This window comes from Ammospiza nelsoni, chromosome 5, assembly GCF_027579445.1.
Source record: "Ammospiza nelsoni isolate bAmmNel1 chromosome 5, bAmmNel1.pri, whole genome shotgun sequence".
Classification (NCBI taxonomy): Eukaryota; Metazoa; Chordata; class Aves; order Passeriformes; family Passerellidae; genus Ammospiza; species Ammospiza nelsoni.
In genome coordinates, this window is record NC_080637.1 from 51322652 (window position 1) to 51342953 (window position 20302).

General features: G+C 40.6%; 1 protein-coding gene across 1 annotated transcript in view; it reads left to right on the forward strand.

Moving 5' to 3' along the window:
• Positions 1-20302, forward strand: part of MYH9 (myosin heavy chain 9) — a 70318-nt gene that overhangs the window by 20231 nt on the left and 29785 nt on the right. The window contains exons 3-9 of the mRNA XM_059473399.1: positions 490-646; positions 10849-10876; positions 11612-11705; positions 16689-16781; positions 17482-17545; positions 18090-18188; positions 19056-19199. Coding sequence (XP_059329382.1) covers positions 490-646; positions 10849-10876; positions 11612-11705; positions 16689-16781; positions 17482-17545; positions 18090-18188; positions 19056-19199 — 679 coding nt within the window. The remainder of the gene's footprint in view (positions 1-489; positions 647-10848; positions 10877-11611; positions 11706-16688; positions 16782-17481; positions 17546-18089; positions 18189-19055; positions 19200-20302) is intronic.

Below are 20302 nucleotides of genomic sequence, written 5' to 3' on the forward strand. Positions count from 1 at the left end.
AACCTCTCAGGAGCAGGCTGGTCTTATTTTTCTTTTAGTAACTATTTTGGCTTGAGGTTCTATTTTGTTTAGTGATCATTTTCTAGATAAATGGATATTAAACATGAGACAGAACACAAAATGTATGCATTTTGAAGCTAAGAACCTATATTCTATCATGAAATGGCACTTACTTTGAAAGGAGGAAAAGCCAGTCCTAGTGGACTGTTAATTAGCTGGGGAGCAGATCAGTGATATCAGTATTACTAATGGCTCAGTAGGTGTTTGGTGGACACTTGGAAGAGTTGGTCTCACTTGGTCAATGTGAGAGTACTTGGGCTGTTCCTCAGATTCTAATATTGTTTAGTGGGAAGCATTCTACATGGTTCGCTGGAAGAAGTAATTAAAAAAGCACTGTTTGGTTTGTTTTTTCAAGTCATGTACTGTTAAAATATGCAAGTATACAACATTTTTAATTTCTGTCTGTTTGCTGGGGTGTTTTCTTTCCAGACCTACTCAGGCCTGTTCTGCGTGGTAATCAATCCTTACAAGAACCTGCCCATATACTCAGAAGAAATAGTGGAGATGTACAAAGGCAAAAAGAGACATGAAATGCCCCCTCATATCTATGCCATCACAGACACAGCCTACAGGAGTATGATGCAAGGTGAGTGCTGACTGAGATAATGACTCTTGTTGAAATCACAAATCAAGGCTGCAGTCAAAACACTGTAGGAGAACAACAACTCACTGCTCTCAAAAGGCATTATTGTCCTTGCTTACAGACACTACTTGGTACCAGCTTTTGTGTTCAGGTGAATAGCTCTCTCCTGCTGTAGTGGATTGAAGAACTATACAAAAAGTCTGGTGAGAGCTAAATTTGACATAAAGAACAGGCTGGTGTGAATACATGGGGTTCAGAGAAGCAGGCAAGGAGAATTGAGGTAGCAAATTTTCCATCTCAGTGATGAGCCTATGAATTGACATAGCTGTAGGTGGGCAGGGATGTGTACTGTTTGATAGAGGCTTTTAACAAAGCCAGCTTAAAATCCAATTGCACATTCTGGCTGGGGGGATCAAGCTTAGTATAACCTATGTTTTGAAGTATGATGGTCAGTGGTAGCTTTACTGTCAGGGCTTGTTTGGTTATATTCTTACTTTGTTAATAAAACTCACTATCGGGAAATATTAAGTACATCTGTTGCCTTTTCATGGAATAAAAGAAAGCAAGTGGATAGACCTATTTCACTCCACATCATACAACTGAGAATCAGAGAACTGTGGCTATTATCTGCTACCTGTTTATCACTTGAGGAGTTCTAAATATGGAACTCTGAATGCATTGTGCAGATCCCTCATTCTGAGTGGAGGTTTTTCACAAAGTCAGTTGTGGTGTCTGTGATGCTTGGAGAGGTTCAGGTGTGGAGGTATTTTGTGCTTTTCTTCCTGTTTGTTACCTGGGTTTTATGAGTAGGCATACTTTTTAAGGTTTAAAGGGTGTAATGGACAGTTTGATTTGGTGTGCCTGAGTGAATGTTACTACTCCTTTATTTTTTGATGTCTAGAAATGACTAAGGTGTTTGTTCCTCCTAAGTCTTGTCATTAGCATCACATTTTTGAGCAAAGTCCAGATATAATAAAATCATGCTTTAAAATTCTCATTAGTCTCAGTCTGAGTTCTGCTTTTCACCTGCCCTTGCTACCACTTGCACCTCCAAGCATAAGAGGACTATAATGATACAGGTTCCCAGAGTGGAAAAGAGAGAAAATCTCCACCCATCAACCTGTGTTAGTGTCTTCCAACAAACTTGCTGTGGGGAAAGCTGATAAAGGTCGTTTAAGTGTGGTGCCATGCAGGTCAGAGCACAGGGGTGAGCTAATGTGATGGATCAGTTGATCTATATTTATAAAAGCCTGGGATGCAGAGGGATGAGTACACAGACCTGCTGAAGTGGACTGGTGGGAGGGTGTTGGTGGCAGTTTGCTGGAGATGTGGCAGGTCTTGAGAAATGCAGCCATACTGCTGGTGTGTTACTCTGAAATGAATGCTGCATCCAGAAGATAAAAACTTGTGAACCTGCACCTCTAAAGGATCTCACTTCCCTTAGAGAGAGACTGGATCTGCCATGATATGGTCAAGAATAGATGCTCCACCTATATTTTACATGGCAGAATGTTGTCCATAAACCTCATTGCACTTTTCCTTCTTTTATTGCTTCCTTCCCTCCATTGCCTGCTCCTTGTTAGCTCAAGCACTAAGTTGTATTTTTGTTAAACAGGCTATTAACTGAGCTGTACCAAAGTTACTGTTCCCTAGAAAGAAATCTTGTCTACATAGAGTCAGAAACAGTTTCTTTGGCAGTGTTGTGAGGAGACTGAAGTTCTTTTCCCTTACAGTCAACAGTTAAACCACTTCAAAGTGCATGTGCCTGCATCTTATCCTTCGTCCCTGCCAGGTATATATCAGTGTGTGACAGAAGATACCCAAACAGCTGCAATTCTACATCAGGGGACAGGTGACCTTCTTTGGTCTGATGGTGGTTCAGAGGTAGTGATTAATCTATGTGGGTGTTTTCTTTCCTGTTGAAAAGAGGCGATGTGTCTGTCAGACCACCTCTTGGATGATGTCTAAGACTTGGAAACCCCAGACCTGACTTGCTTTGTTGTACAGAGCTGAAGAATGGCAGCCCTGCCAGTTTTCCAAGCATGGGAAAGTTGCTATGAGGTCTGCTGGAGTGTTTACCTTTCCCAGAACAATTCTAGCTATGCTGTGTTCTCAGCAGTACTGACAGTCTAGAGGCTTACCCCAGCTCTTCTTTGCCTAGTTTTAGAAACCTTGTTGCAGACTTTTTGTAATGCTTGTTGATATGAATATCATTTGCAGTTAGCTTTTGAACTTACCTGCCTTGATCTGTTTAACTAGGTTTGGAAAGATTTTTTTGTGTGGTTTCACAGTTACCTGTGTGTGCTACAAGACCTGTAGAGATTGTTTTAGGGTTATTTATTGCCTTATTTCCTTGTTTCAAAGGGTAGCAGTAGCATTCCGATGTCTGCTACTGGAGTGAGGGTGAGTAGTAGGTTGTTGCAGTATCTCTGGCCCTGGCTAGCCTCAGGGGAATGGAAAGCAACATTCCTATTCCACTTTCTGGGTTTTGCTCAGCGTGGGGGAGGTTTGGTGCAGCAGCCAGTGGTATGGCAGGAATCTGTACAGAGAATAGAAGATGAAAGGGTCGGGTGCTCCACATGAGCCAGAGGCATTTAGGATTAGGCTGCCTTCCCTAGGTTACTTTCAGAGCCCTGAAGACTGGGAATCCTTCATGGCCTGGAGAAGGATAGCAAGCTGACTTGACTCTGACTTCTGTCAGCACAGGGTATAGTTATCTCATAAACTGACAGTGTGGAAAAGTTTTGCCTGTTAATTGATTTGGACTCAGATTTTTTTTGTTGTTGATTTTCGGTCAATTTATGGTACTTGAATAAGCAGGGCTTTCAAAGGGATGGTTCATCAGGAAGGGAGAGGAAGATGAGAGTTTTGTTCCAACCTCTGCTAATCCACAAACTGCTTAACCCTTTTCAGGCATCTGTGCTGATGTACTGTGGGTGAGTTTGGTCTTTTTGTATCTTCTGGTTACTTCATTGGCAGAAGTGTCAGAGCACTTAGATATTCCAAGAGATTATATTGCTTTTTGTTAATTTTCCCCAGAAGTACTTTCTTGAAGAAATAAAATGGTGAAGGGCATGTTCAGAGTGGGTTGTTTGTTGTTATTGGGTTTTTTTCCTTTTTTTTCCTCAGACCCAAGACTGTGACTCTCAGAAATGAGATGAATACATGTTACCTGGAGAAACTTCCTGTGCTTCAAGAACAGAACTCTCAAAAAAGTGTAACATTTTTGCTTTTAGAGAAAACAACAATTTGTCTTAATGTTTCTGTTCCCTGGGTAACCTGGGAACAGATCTGCATTCAGAGGAATTATTCTTCTGGTGCTAATGATTGAAGCACAGTGCCTGCAAGTGGAGTGGTGTCTTGAGCAAACAAATCATTATTCTAATGCAGCTGATGTATACTGAAGAGATACATTCTTTACCTCAATTCACAGTCTCCAGGGCCTCAATTTAGAAAAGCATATTTTAAAGCTGTTAAACAGCACCTATTTGTCTATTTGGAACACACATAGAGAATTTTCTGTGTCAGATAGTGATAGAAGATGTAAATTTCATTGGTATCTGGAACATGGTATCTCTTTCAATGCCCTGAAAAGTATCTGAAGCTTCTGTAATAGGTGAGGTCAGTATGGTGATTCTGGTCTACAAAGGTTAGACCTGTTCAACTAAGATGATAGGTAGGAGAGGGAAAGACAGCGCATGGCTAATGAATATATTCAGTCTCTTTTCTTAGCTGATTTTCTCCACATTATTGGAGAGCTCCTAATGTTTCACCTAACAAAACTCTGAAAATCACTGAGCAATGATTAAACCCTCCTTGACCTTGATGGATTAGTCTGCAAAGGGACCTGTACCTCCAGAACTGTGCTGGTGTTCACTTGGGAGTTAGGTAGTCTCTGGGTTTGGTGTTTCAAAGAAAAAAATCTGAAGCACAGTACCTTGGTAATCTTTTAGTGATACCTTGTTACATTAAGCGAGGAACCGCAGTGTTAGGTGTTGTAAGACAAATCACTTGCTTTGTAGATCCTCACACTCACCTTGGGACCATGTGTGATTTTCACAAAAGACAGTCCACTAGATCTTCTCCTGTAGAATATAGACCTTCAAGTGTTTTGTTTGTAATTCTTAAATGTTCGCATAGTTCTGTAAGTTTCCTAGCTAGCAGAACACTTCTGCTCTAACTTTCTTGCTTCCAAGTAATTTCTCAGCTTGCTTCTTAGCATTGGGCTGCTATGCTGCACTATATAATGCCGTACCCCAAAATGCATCTTTCTTTTCTATATAATATTCTGTCAGTGCTTCTCACTTGAGAACTGCTCAGGTTATGTAGAGGTACACATGTCCCTTTCAAGTTGCATGTAAAGGTCAAGTTCTATTTCCACTAAAACCCAAAAGAATAAAACTTGTGGTTTCAGAAGTGTGTTTTCCAGATTTGTCCAAATTTCTCATGCAAAGGGCAACATGAAATTTGGATGCTAGTTATGGAGGATATTTGTTTTGGTGCAAATGGCAAGAAAGTATGTACATTGTTTTAAATTTCCTTAAGAAATGTTTACATGCTTTGAATTACTCGAAATTTCTAAATCCAGCTCTAAAACTCTGTGTCTTGAGATGTGGTTTTCATGAGAACAGGGAGCTAAAAAAGAGTCCGGTTGCCCACTTGTTTTTTAGTAGTTACCACACCCATTTTGCTTCATTCCTGTGGACCAGAGCAGGATTTCTCTGGCAGTCACTTATGTAATGGTTCAGCCCCTGCTGTCAGTCTCCCTCCAGTTCACTGTTTTAGTACCATGAGCTGCCTGAGCTTTTTGCAGGCAGTTTTTCTAGTATAGAAAAAACTAGTATACTAGTTTTTCTTTTCTGTCAGAACTTCATAAACATTTGCATAATCTAAAATTACAGCTTACAACTTGTTTTCTGCTATCTCCGGGTTCTGTTCAAGAGCTCTAGAGAAGGGGAGATGTGGGCTCTAGTCCAAAAATGTCTTAGGGGAATAAATATTTCCATTTGAGCCCGTAGGATATATTTCATTTTGAAAAATGAAATTTACTTTTCTCCTTGTGACTGTTTTCAAACTTCAGCTAATGCAGAGCTGAATCTTGGCACTGCAGTATTCCTGCAAACTCAAGTGATTTCTTTTCTCTTTTTTTTTTTCGCAAACGTCTTGAAGCTGTATTGTTGAGAGCTGTCTTGGATATGCTATGTTTCTCCTTCATTTGATTTCTCTTTTCTCCTTCTTTTTGTACTTGATGATAGCTGTTAGCATTTTGAGACTTCCCTATAGTAGGTTCTTTAAATGACAGGGCAAAAACAGGTTCTGGGGCTCTGTTCTGGTGTTCCCCTGGAGTGTTTCTGATCCCGTTCAAGCCAGCATGTAGGTTAAGGCACCACAGTGAACCTGCTTGATTGGGTCTGACGCCAGTGGGGTTGTTCCCACTGCGGAGCACAGTGTGTCAGGTCCCTGGGGCTCCTCCTGCCTTAAGAGCCCTGAGGAAAGGACATGGGATGTAAAATTATGTTGATGTTGGAAGAACATTTTGAGGAGGCAGTAAAGAGCTGGAAGCACTGCGTGTTTGAAGCACTTAGATGCGTTTAAGAGCAATTCTTGCTTTAGGCCAGCTGTGTAGCTTGGCCGGCCAGGCCGGGCCGGGCTACGGGCGCTGGGCTGGGAGCAGTAACGGGAGTGGGGCTGGGCTGCCCCGGCCTGCCAGACGCTGTGGTTCGGAGTGGGTGGTACCATGAGCTATGGTTAAGCTTTTAGCCTTAATGAGTCAGCTATAGGCAGGGGACTGCAAGCCAAGCCTTTGCCTTTCAGCTCCACTTCCTCTTAGCTGCAGAGGTGATGTCACCATTGTGTGAATGCTATATTACTTCTCCTTTTATGGAGATGAACAGGCTTGAAATGAGAGTCACTCATGCAGAGGAAGTGGGTGATAAAGGCCTGGTAGGATGTTCTGTAACTGAGATGAGGAGCTTAAATTGCACATTCTCTTCTAGTCTTCTAACGTTTTTCTTCTCCCATCCCAAAACATTTAAAAACAAAATTCGAGACTTTGGAGCTGTATTAAATTATTAATTATGCCAATGTATTTGATCACAGCAGTTCAGCATTCATTCACACTCGTTGTTTTGCAATAGTATATTTGATTGAGCACTTTCTATGTAAAAAGATGTCTCTCTTGTGAAAACAAATTTTGGTTTAATTAAGTTTTTAGAGTATGCTAAACCAGCGAGCAGTCTCAAATGCAGTCTTTTATTCTTGGTCAAGAATAAGTTACGTATTATGGGTTTTTTTACATAGTAAAATTAATCTACTGATCTTATTATACCATACTGCTGTATAGTTTAAATTTGAAGGATATTTTACTTCCTGAATTTCTGGATGTTTGAGGCGGCTGTGTCTTGTGATCACTTGAATGCTATGGTGATGAGAGCTGAAGAAGAGCCTAGATAAAAAGCTTTCCTTGTCAGCTGGTTTGAAATACAGAACTGTTGCTATAATTAACTAATGAGTTGTTATTCTGGATTGTTTTTAATAAGTGACTCTGTTTAGAACTGAAAAGCAGGTGCAGATTTCTTTTAATCAGATGTTTCTTGATTGTGTTATTATAAGCAACTGAGTTTATGGTACCCAGCACATTCTCTTTTGCTGAGTAGGTTGCTTGCACAACTGACAATGAAGTAAGTAAAGGCAAGTGCTGACTGAAGTAGTGCAGTACGCCCATGTTGAATGATCCTTTGGAAAAAAAAAGAAAAGGAGGGGGGAGGTGGCCTCTTGGCTGGACAACTGAATTCTGATTCATGATGGCACAAGTCAGTGTCATATGGAGAACAAATATTGGCACTCAAAACTGTTCTTAATTTGAAGAGTATCTAACAGTTATGCTTTGTATGCGTTAGCTCTTTGCTCCTTTGGTCGGCTCCAGTTTCCTGTTGCTCAACACATTATTTGAGTTGTCTGTCTATACACAATTAGAAGAATTCCAGCTATCCCAATGACTGCTGCTTTGCAGTCCTGGGAAAGAATTTCCCCCGGATTGCAAACAGGAATGTTGCCTTTTATGGCAGTGTCTGCGTGCTCCGGGAGACTTGCCTGCACTCGCAGGTAGGATCCTGCTGACTTAAAGCAGAGGTGACTAAGGCAGCTGCAGTGGGCCACCAGGAAAGTATGTTGGGGGAGGAAAGCTTCGTGCCAAGAGGATTTCAACCACTGTCTGTGACTTTTCCTGCCTGACCACCTTTCAACACCATGCTCTGTGTTAGGGTGGGGAAAAATCCTGTAGTTGCCTTTGGGACTCCTTAGGGTCAATCCAGGGTGCTGTGGCTATCTTGCCTTACTGAAACAAGGGTGGAAAGAACTTCTCAATCAAGTATGAGAAAACTTGGCATGATCGAGTAGTGTTCAGTGCCAAAGAACTGCTTGGTGTTATTATCTGATGTTGATAATCTCTTTTTCTGTTGAACAGTCAGTTTATCTGTCTGCTTATGGGTATTCTTTTGCTGGATCATCTCTAGGATGGAAATGGGAAGGCAGGTGCTATTCAAGTACCTGGGGCTCCACATCCTGTTTGAGAAGCCCCAGCTCATAATTCCAAGGTCAGAGCTGGTTACCAGCAATAAGGACCACCTTATTTAGAATTGCCTTTTTAATTTATTTTTTCTTTCTTTCTCTCAAATATGCTTCTTAGAAGAGCCTCTGTAGTACCTGAATGTGAGCATAACCTTTTCTGGACAAGTGAACTGCTTGTTTTTATTCAAGCTTTTGAAAGTCGGGTGTTATTTAGAGGCACAGTCTTGTCCTTTCACATAGCTGCTTTGTGGTGCAGAATTGTACTCAGGTGTTGTACTACTGAAGAATACATTTCCTTAGGCAATCCATAAATGAGTCATTAGTTATTCCCCTGATCCACCCTCAAAGTGCCCAGTCATGCAGAGGGCTGGCGTGTGCCTGCTGAGCCCTTGACCCACTAGGAACCTTAAATGTGTGAGGCCTTTGGGGCTGGCTAACATCTATTATTGGCCTGGCTTTCAGCAAAAGGGGTGTATATCTCAAAGGCAGTGAATAAATTCAGCACTTGAAAAAATGAATATGCAATTTAAATAAAGCTGCACTATCTAGTTTTGAAGGCTTAAGAATTTGCCAGGCCAAAATTGTTTGAGTGGTGATTTTCTTCTACTTGCTTTCTTCCAGGCTTGGGGCTGATTAGCTCTTTCTGAGAACAGTATTAGCAGGGTAATGGCAGGTAATCTAAGTTTTAACAGGAAAAAAAGCAGATTATTTTCCTCTCATTTTTTGTACTCATCTACATACAGTCAGTTTCCAGTAAAGATGCTTAAGAGCAGGAGCTGCATATACTTAGCATGTGAGCTTAATGCTTCCATTATCGGCTTCAGAATATTTTAAGATGGAATCTCAAACCTGTTAGGTTTGTCAGCTTTCATTATTCCACAAAAATATGTGCAAAGGCTAGATATACTCCTCTCTTTTTAAACTGTGTGTATGGGAGATTTTTCTTGATTCATGTGGCATTCAGGATGCTAGTACTGGAATGCTAAATGTGCTTGCAGCAGCAGTATTTAAGGGTATAGAAAAGGTTTCAGGTACTTGAGATCTATCAGACTAGAAAGCCTTCTCTAATTACAGCTCAATCTCTTTATCTTGCACAAAACAACTTGAATGCTGACTTAATTATATCATCTAAGCACTGTCTGGTGGGAAGAATACTGAGCATTCTTGGTTTCTCTAAGCTACAGGGAAAAAGAATTAAAAGAACCAGTAGCTAAAATGTGGAGACAGTCACACAAACATAATGGATGTCACTAATAATGAAAAAAATTATTAGAGAGATCCAGTGAATTGCATACTCTCATGGATGTTTGGGGCTTGCTTTCTCTCTCTTTAGAGAGTAGATGTTAATCCAGTGCAATGAGTGGAAAAAGGAAGTGGCAGTGCCTGAATGACATCTAACCTGCTGCAGTGTTACTGAGCTTCTCAGACTAAATAATCTGTGAGTCCTCTGGTCTTGATTTAAAAATAAACAAACACCTAATATCAAACTAAAAAGCCTCCCAGCCTAATGGGGATTTTGAGTTTGGTGTCACAGTTTGTGTTCTGAGTGCCCCAGTGGCTCTTGTGGGCTGTCAGTCAATGACTTGCTGTGCCCACCTGTTCTGTGTTTCACTGTCCCTGTGATGGCTACAAGCTATTTGAGGCTGTTCTGGTGTAGGCACAGGCACTCTCCAGTCTTCCTGGTGCTCCCAGCTCATTCCTGGTGGTGTGAAGGAATGGGATGGAATCTGGGTGGAGGTAGGTGGGCACAGGGTGGAGGGCAGGGGTAGGAAGTGAAACAGGGCAGAATAGGTGGAGTGTGTGCAGGAGCTGTGGGATGAAGGCATGATGGGAGGACTGGTCAGGACTGTGCATAACGAAGTGAATGCTGGCAGGAGGTTAAAGATGTGGGAGAAGATAGTAGTGAATGGGCTGGGTGAATTATGTTCTGTAACTGGAAAGATATCCACAGCTGGGAATTGAACACAGGCCTTAGTAAGTCTGCTGGTATGTCAACATGGAAAGGAAAGGTTTCTGTTGTTACCAACTGCTGTGTTAATACAATAGGGGATGATGCCACAAACAATCAGCTGTATAGGATGTAGGCTGCTGCTCAGTCTTCCAGTTTTTGGGTCCAGTCTGTACAAAATAAGCAACAAATATTTTGTCACTGAGCTTCAGTGTTTGTTTTGGTCTGAAAGCATCTGTTTGATGTGAATCTTTGGCACTTTGGGATTTGTAACAGTTGCTGTCCCACTTTCCCCCTACCTCTTCCATTTTCACTGCTCTACTGATAACTTTTGTAAAAGTCAGTATGGGCCCACTGCAATAGGGGCTGAAGAACAAGTAGATACGCATCACACTGTAGCTGTGTGGTAAAGAAACATTCAGTAGGAGACTTCTTTAGTGTTTGTAGAAAAATTGTAATGCAAATAATATTCTTTCTGGATGAAGAAAACTAAATTGCTGTGATGCCATTATACTTTGGCATATGGTAGGCGGTGGGTGTCTTGCCAGAGAGGGGGTTACTTGGCTGTGATTCTGAGGATATTTGTCACTGTTTACTATTTCCTGGTGTCTTTGGTGTTGATTTCATTCTGTCAGAGAAATTTTCTTTTAGAGTTCTAGTCTGACTACTCTTTTAAAATTTCTTCTAGATCGAGAGGATCAGTCCATCCTTTGCACGTGAGTAATTCCAATTGTCAGTCTGCATGTCAAAGTTTGTGTTTTTACATTTTTGTAAAAAGGAAGGACTCTCTTAATTTTAAGTACTGGAAGTGGAATTACAGAATTAGGTAATAATGGAGAGTCAAGGAAAGTCCCACTACAGTTCCTCCAATATATAATTCCTTCTGCAAAATAATTTTTGTAATAAATGGAGGAAGGGTGGCTTTGAAACAGCCCCTTGTGCTCAAACTACTGAAGAAACACAGCTTTGTCAATGGGAAAGGCTTGGAGTGATCCTTCAGATTTGATGCAGCTGTTATGTTTAAGTGCATGCATACTGATGAGGCTGATAGAGTAACAGATACTCTTGATGCAGCAGTTTGTCTTCTAGACACAGTAAAATTGATTTGCCCTCAGCCATGCTTAAGGAATTGGTATGTTTCTTCTTGCAGTCAGGAGGCTTCCGTTTGAAAGATTTACTTCATTACCTTTCACCCCAACCTCTACAGCAGCCTCCAAGCTATTCCTCAGCCACTTTGACAGTCTCTGTATCCAAGTGACTAGAAGGCACTGTTCTTTATTGCCTTCCATGTTGCAGTCCAGCTGCAGCCCAGCTTTTTTTCCCTTGGTTTTAAGGGAGGTGCTGTAATGGCCATAATGCAGTTAAGGATGTCAGTAGCCCTTTTGGGATTAGAAATATGATAATGTCTCCTTACATCTTGTTTGTTGATAACTTGTAGATTTTCTTTACAGAGGTGAATCAGGAGCTGGTAAAACAGAGAACACCAAGAAGGTTATTCAGTATCTGGCTCATGTTGCTTCCTCGCACAAGTCCAAAAAAGACCAGGTAAGACCTAGGTTTAATGATGTTTTATTGCTCTGCAGACTTTGGACATTAAATATGTATTGGCTGATGTTGGTAAAAGACATATTGCTCAGTAGAAGCTTAGATGGTAACATCTGTCAGGGGATTGAGGAGGTCAGTGAACTGTGAAACAACAAGTCTGTCAAAAATTGCGAGTCAGGGAACACTGTTCAAAGCCATAACTCCTTTGAATTCGGTGGATCTACAGTGGGTATAAACTCATCCACGACCCCTTGGATTCATTGGCAAATGCATGGGTAAGAGCTGCTGTAAATGCATCATCTGTACTGATGTTTTCACATGGTTGTATTGCTTATAACCAGTATAGGTGGTTTAAAACTGATCCTTCTGTGGGGGAGTTGTCTCCTTTCTTCTGTGCCATTATAGATTAGGTCTGGCGACTACATGTACTGTCTCAGAACTGGAGAATACAATGATAGGCTAGTGGACATCAGCTGAAAACTTAAAAATTGTAGGAAAACATTAAAAGGGGGGAAACCAAGTGTTAGCAGCACATGAGAGGAGGGTGGTGATGATGGTGGGAGGACTTTAAAGATGTCTCACTTATATTTTTTTCCCCTCCCTCTCCCCCGATGGACTATTGCCGAATTCTTCAGTTGTATCCTCGTAGGTGAGCTGCACGTTTACTGCACGTTCTGCACCAGGAATGCATTTTCTGTCCCATTGTGTGATTTTTTTGAGCGGCTTTTCACTCCACACCAATATCACTTTCTGCAGCTAAAACAAATCCATAGACAATTCACAATTTTTTTTTTTTTTGTGTGGTGCACAGTAATCTTTTTGTAAGGATGTTCATTTGGAGACTGTAGTGATATCAAGAATACTTGTGTTCTGTGCTCAATACTAGTTTGCCTTTAAAGTTTTTCTTGCAGGATTTTCCCAGACACATACCATCTTAGAAGTATTCCATCAGGACGATAGGACTGGACAAGGCTTTCCTAGCCTCTTAAGCATATAGTGTGTGTGATGTTCCTAGTAATTTTGATGTAGTTAAGTATTTATCCAGGGAGTTTTAGGACTGTGGGCTTGTTAGCCGGATCTGAACATGTTGGAAATGTTTATTAATGAAAGCCAAGTGCTAGATGTGTCCACTGCATCTCTACATGAGAGTTTTCCTGTAGCAGCTTAATGTGTAGGCATGTCTAATGCATGTAGAGTATATAAATAAGAAGGCATTTCTGCATGCTGGCACACTGTGTGTGTGCATGCACATAGTAGTAACTAACTTCTGGAATTCTACCAAAAAAACCCAACGTTCTATGTGCCAAAATTTCAGACATATGAAGGCTTTTTCCATGGTCTGTCAGTAGCTGTATTTAGAAACATTCTTCTTTTTAGTTTTTTTAAGTGTGGAAAATAGAATCATGGGGTTGAGTTAAGTATTCTTCCACTGCTTGTCCATGAGTAAAATTTGAACTGCTGAAGCAGGACAGACAGTCTGCTCAGGAGAATAAAACAGTCCTATGTTGGACTGGTTGATGATTTGTCGAAGCTTGATATTTAATTTTTTCCCCCAAGTTTTGATTTTTTTTCCAAAAAGTCCCGCTCCCCATGTTTTGTTACTAAACTGACCTTACCAGAGGGGATTTAGAGCTGCAGCCTTTGTTAATCAGCAGTGAGTGCTCTGCAGCACTTCTTTATGGTGCAAACTTGGAATCAGAATATAGGAACTTATGAAGATGAATACATTTAATTTTCTGAGGATCTCAGGTATACTGGTCGTGGAAGATTTTTGTCTTTAGGCACAGAACTAAACAAAGGATATTATAGAAAGTAGTGGTACTTTCTTTATTATGAACTTTTGGGTGTAAACTGGTGTTTTTCCAAATACCAGGGCAAAATCAGTTTTATAAAACATATTCTTTAGCTCACTTGTTTTGGAGGTAGTGGTGCATTCCACCATTCCCAGTGCATTAGTATATTCAGCTAAATAAGCTTCTAGCTGCATGGTGTGACTTCTATGCACATTAAGGCTCCTTTTGCAGGGGGTGTACTGAATCTAATGATAGAAACTTTTTTTTTTTCATTTATTAAAACTTCTATTTATAGAAGTTGAAGTCAGTGTTTTTCCATGTTTAATCTCAGCTTCTTTACTGTCTTATTAAATCATGTAATGATTTTTCAAGATGTGAGTGTTTGCAGCTAATCGGAAATCCATGGGCAATAGTAGCTGATATTTAAATATTTGTAACGAAACTTTGGTTATGGATGATCCTTCTCCTTCCCCCATGCAGCCACTGGTGTTGGGATTTAGTTATTTGATAATCTCTCACATGACTGCAGAGAAGAATACAAAAGCAAATCCCTAATGTGTAAAAAACAAAACAACAAACTCCAACAAACCAAACAGCCCAAACACCACCCCCCATAGTTTTTTTTTAATTGTATACTGTTAAAGGTAGAAATGATTTCTGGATGCCTTTCTCCATACTTTACTTTCTGAAGAATTAATAGCTGGAAAGACTTCTATCTGGCTTAAAAAATATTTCAAAAAGTGTATGAGATGAAAAAATTCAGTGCAAGGTAGATGTCAAGGATTTTAGTTGTTTTAAATTTGTCCTGTAATTTCAGAGCAGTAGAAAGACAGCATACTGAAGAGTGTTAGGAACTGCCAACCACAGGCTAACAGACCCAGTGGCTTTTTCTGCTGCTGTTTTCATGAGGAATATTGCACATACTTCAAATGCATGCCAAGTGTTAAACAAATTTGTTTCAGGTCAAGGAATGGCAATTACAAGTGCCAGGAAATTGGCAGCATCTTAATGATGGGTACCTTAGGATTTTTAGAAAGCTTGGACAGCTCTGTCTTGTAATGGTTTGCTTTGCAAAATTACCTATTATATAAGAATAATGAAGTATCTTCCATCAGTGAAAGGTGACCATCAAAATTTAAAGTAAAAAATCCCCAACAAACTCCACTCAAAAACTTATTAAAAATTTTTAAACATAATGGAATTTCCTTTTAAACAAAGACAGCGTGCAGTGAGGAATGGGTATGGTAATTGCAGACACTTAGTCCTATGTGCTGTTACTGTGGCGTGCTGAGAACTTGGATTTTCCCACTTTGTCATGGTGCTGAGGCAAATCAGGAGAGCTCAGTGATTTGACCAACTCTTCAGCATTTTCCTTTCCCCAGGAAAGGAAAATGCTTCATATTGCTGTGAGGCCAAACTGTCATTTTCTATGCATATTGCTACCTTGGTGTTTCAAGAGACCTAATCACCTCTAAACTACAATTTACCCACACCTACTTGAAACTAATGACACTTTTTCCTGAGGTACTAAGTTACAGTAAGGTCTATTATATGTGGATTTGCATAAACTTCCCGTCTTTGTGTAGCTACTATGGCCTCAGTTTTATTTATAGCCAAATAATTAAAATAGATTTGATGTCAAGGCCTGATTTCTTTTCCCTCCTTGTTCCATTTAGTTGGGTTTAAGTGCTGTGTTGCTGTCACCTCTCACTTGAATAGGAATAAATTGCAGTTAGAAACAGAGGCCTAGGGCTTCACTGCAGGATGGGGAAGAGAAATGGTGTGAGCAAAGAGCATTCCAACTTCAGTACGTGTGGCACAACACAAGGGGAAATGTGACCACCACACAGTTTCAAGGACTGAACCCTAGTTTCAAGGTTTTTTTCCTTGCAATGCCAGATGCTGGGTCTGTTGTGAGACAGATGATGTCCCAGCTCAGATTCTCTTACCAGGGCTAAGCCCCTTGTTACATATACTTGACAGTGAATGGAGGTGTTTGCAGCAGCTGCCCCTTCTGTGTATTTGCAGTTCCACCAGGGCTGGGGGGTCTTGTTTGGCCTTGCACTTTGCAAGCATGAAATGAAGTGATCGTGGAAGTAAAAAATAAAAACTTGTAGTTCATTGTACAGTTTCTCATATATCTTCCTCCTTTTTTTATTGCCTGTATTTTTAGAGACACTGTGTAAGAACTAACCTGTCTTTGAGAACAAATGGGAACAATTTTCCTTTAGAAGTAACCTTAAATAGTTTCCCCATAAATTCTGTTTCTCACAAATCAAACTTCATTTACATCTGTTATGCACAAGCAGTCTTGAGTACTTACTGATAACTGCTAAAAAGAGAAACATTAATCTAAACTGTAATTTTGTGTCTCCAGAAGCTTTTTAGCTGATCTTGAAATATAGAGAACGCCATGCTTTTAGCACAGAGGACAAGTAATTTTTCAAAAGTGCTAGGGATACATGTAGAGCCTGCAGGGAAAGGTGTATATGCTGCAATGCCCTAGTACTGGGCAGAGATAAAAGTTCTGAATTTCTTTTCTACAATTCCAGCACTTAGTATTCCTTGAGGGGAGGAGTGTGTGAATATGGCAGCAGACTGCAAGCAATCATGCAGTTTGTGGGATACCACTAATTCTCTTTTTTGTGTGTTCCTCCTTACAAAGGAGATTTTTTTTTTGTACTTTGTAAGATGTAGACTCTTCTAAGAAGTGCAAGCATTTTGTGTTCGGTTTTTACAAAACATTAGATTTTTTTCAGACTAACTTCTTAACCTACTAGTAGCAGTGTTCAGAGCTGTCTTTTAGTAGCAAGATAGGATTTGCCTCACTGTTGCAGGCTCTGTGGCAGTACACTTCTGGGATGAGGGCCTGGTCTTGGATGCTGGTATGGTTTTCACTTTGTCCCTGGGAAGTCTGCGGGATGTTACAGCCAAGTGACTTTGAAGGGCTTCTTGCTATCAGAAAGACACACTGGGAGGAAGGGAATGAGGCTTATTTATGAATGTTTCTGTTTAACCCAGATAACTAATGAGTCTCCTTTGAAGGTTTAAGTGATCATCTCCTAAGGTTTAATATGGCTTCTCTGCAACAGATGCCAAACTAGTGTGAATTGAAACCGCAGCGCTGGTTTGACCCAAGGTTAATGCTGTGAACCACTACCTACTTTATTAATTTTGGATTTCTCTCTAGGGAGAACTGGAGAGACAGTTGCTCCAGGCTAATCCCATCCTGGAGGCCTTTGGAAATGCCAAGACAGTGAAGAATGACAACTCCTCAAGATTTGTGAGTATTATTATGTCATGAGTGTATTCAAAAAGTGCATCCAAAGTGTATTTTACACTTTCCAGTGTTCTGTTTTTGGGTGAATTGCTATCAGAGATAGAGTAACTGAGTGACTTTTTTTAAATTAATCTGGGAAATTAATTTCATTTGGTGTATTATCCAAAATAGATCTTTTAGATCTCTGGAATGAAGAAACCAGATCCTGTACCAGGATCATCTGTGCTGATTGTTTTTTGTAATCATTACAGTTGGTTTTATCCTGGAGAGCAAATACTCATCTTTTATTTTGCTTGTTCTGGAGAACAATGGACAACATCTGAGAGGCAGTTGGCAGAGCTGGAGCAAAACCAAATTAAAATGGTTTAAGCTAATACTGAAAGGAATGGAACTGTCAGGGTAGTGTAAAATGAAATTCAAGGGACCCTGGTTGTGGAAAATCTAGGTTGAAACAGAAGTGAGTGTGAGTTGTAGGCTGTCACAATGATAGAAGTGTCTGTAAGTGCTTGGTGTCTTTTTTTGTTCAGTTGCTGTTGTGATCACTAGACATTGCCTATTGGCTGACCTTATGCTTTGCCTAAAACCTGCCTGACCTGTTTGGAGTTTCCTTTCCTGGATTAAAAAGAGAAGGTTTACCTCTGTTGTTTACTGTTGTTACCAAACACAAAGAATACTAATTTTAATACTATTGTCTTCCTCTTAGGGCAAATTTATCAGAATCAACTTTGATGTCAACGGCTACATTGTTGGAGCCAACATTGAAACCTGTATCCTTTCTGTAACCCCTTGAAAGGTTCAAGGCTCTAGAGGTGTCAGGAATGGTACCTAGCAGTCTCATCACCACTGACTTAGGTTGAGAAAGCAGTTGGAAGCACTCTAAATTTCTGCTATCAAGATCACTGTTGTAGTCTCCTCTTTCTTCAGTAGTATTTTTGTGACCTTTGTGATCATGGTGCAGACCTTTTCTGAGTTAATGAATGAATTTGAATCTTAAGAGGTGAAATGCAAGCATAAACTGCAGCAGTATGAATAGGTATGGAATTTCATAAGTCATTCTTGCTTCTTTCCAAGGCAGTTGGGGATTGATGACATCAGATTTTATGTTTCTTACCAATTAAGTCTCTCTTACCATAGTCATCATTCAGAGGCTGGCAGAACTGAGACCAGAAGCTCAATGGGTTATTGACTGATAACGATTGCTAAGTCAATACCCCTGTCAATTGGTATGAAGAGAACATCAGGTAGTTTTTTCTCCTACCATAGAGTAGGAAGGGATTTGTATGTCCTGTCATGGGCCTTGACTCTCTGAAGATCTGCTGGAGAAGTCACGTGCAATTCGCCAGGCCAAAGAGGAGAGAACCTTCCACATCTTTTACTACCTGCTCTCTGGGGCAGGGGAGCATTTGAAGAGTAAGTATGATTGTGTTGTGGTGAGGGAATGCCATAGCTGCAACAACAGAGGGTTCAGGACACTTGTAGACAAAGACCTGTTCCTTCACAGTTCCTACTTCTCTGCCTTTTGGATATGGTCAGCTCTCCTCCACCTCTTTCATACACTTATACATCCATCTGTCCTCCCCCTGCACTTCTCAGTTCCTGAAAACTTGCTGCTCTGGTTCCTTCCTGCACTTGTTTCCCTGCCAGCAATGACTCTACGCCCTTCCTTATCTAAATCGCTGTCCCATGTTTAGTCTAGTCTTGCATGATGTAAACCATTCTGGTGCAGGAATGATCCTGCTGTGATGCACTCGGTGTGTAACTGAGTGGAGCAAATCTGCAAGCCTCTGAGCACCTCTAGCAGTCTGGCATCCCAGCACACCTTGTTTTAATACCTCAGCGTGGTAATGTGGGTCTGTGTTGTGCAAGAGCTGCAAATGGATCTGCAGGAATGACACAAGGAGAGGACTTTCTCATAGCTGCTACTGTTTCAAGAATTCATATATGAATTTTTATCTGACTTGAAACAAATGAGGTATTGAAATTAAAAACAGATTTACTTTCTAGTTAATCCCTACTATTGACAGATTTAGGACCTAATGATGAGTGGCGCTGCTTTGGTGGAGTAGGCCAGAGGAAGGAATAGCATGAAATAACACAGAAAAACTCTGTGTTTATCTAAAATACATTAAATGTTCAGCCTGAAGTTAAACTGAGCTTAATCCTAGATTCATCCAGGAGCTGGTAGCATATGCGAGTCAGAAATTTGATATTGGTGGTAGCTTTTTGTCTGTTTAAAAAAAAAATCCATAGCAACTTCTTTCTCAATTCTTTCCTAAGATGACCTGCTGCTGGAGCCTTACAACAAATACCGCTTCCTTTCCAATGGGCATGTTACCATCCCGGGCCAGCAGGACAAGGACATGTTTCAGGAGACCATGGAGGCAATGAAGATCATGGGCATCCCAGATGAAGAGCAGATAGGTATGAATATGCAAGGAATGAAAAAGGGAACAAGCCATGTCTTGAGATTTTTTTTTGTTCCGGTGTTCTTTTTTTTGTTTTGGTTTGATTTGTTAGCTTTTTGTTTAGGGATTTTGTTGGTTTTGTTTTGCTTGTGTCGGTTCCTGCTCCCCCTGCCCCGAGTGAACAGTGTGCAAGTAACAAAATTCAGTGGCTTTGGAGTAACCCACCTCAGGATCTACCAGCACAGTTTCAGGTTATACAGTTAACTCTAGAACAAGCAGCTAATAAAAACATGCTTCTGCTTGCTGTTTTTGTTCCCAATCTGAGGCTTGTATACCCAGTGTATGAAAAACACATTGAAGATACAAGAATCCCCTCATTCTCTTATGCAATGCATGGCTTGTGTGCTCCCCCTACCCCTTAGCAGTGGCTCTAAAGTATCTGATCCAACCACTGCTGGATTAGTCCTTTGAGAATGGGCTGGTCATAGTGCCTTTCTTTCCAGCTTAACACTGAACTGCTGATCAGAAATTAATATTGTCTGATTCTGGGAGCACAGTAGCATGACAGTGAAAAGAGAAATGCACACAGCCAGCACAAAGCACAGTGATACACATTCACCAGAGCTCTGTGCTTGCTCATTCATGATCTGCCCCACTGCTGGCAAATCACTGTTCTGCAAAGGCTCACCTTCAAAATGTGTATGGTCTTCTAAAGCTAGGACTGTTACTCTCTACCCTGAAGCAAGCAGGCATCTGTTGTGGTTTGACATCACCTCCTCTGCTGGAGGCTGCAGCTCTTGTGGCTGTAGGGAACATTTATTTACCTGTGCCATCTGCTGTTTACAGTCCAGCTGTTAAAATCTGTGCTGTTGTTATTGACAGTTTAATACATTTCTTGATATCCTGAATCATCTGAGACTGAAACTTCTGTCTGGAGGTGAAGAGAAATTTGTCAAAACCAAAAAAAAAGAAATGGTAGCCTAATTCATTGTCAGGGTGTCCTGCTATGCTCAGTGTTTCAAGTTGTTTTTAATGTATGCTCTAGGGTATGTCTTTGCTGTCATGTAGATGAGTTATTGGTTCCAGGCACTACAGCAAAAATAGCTTTAATGTTTTACA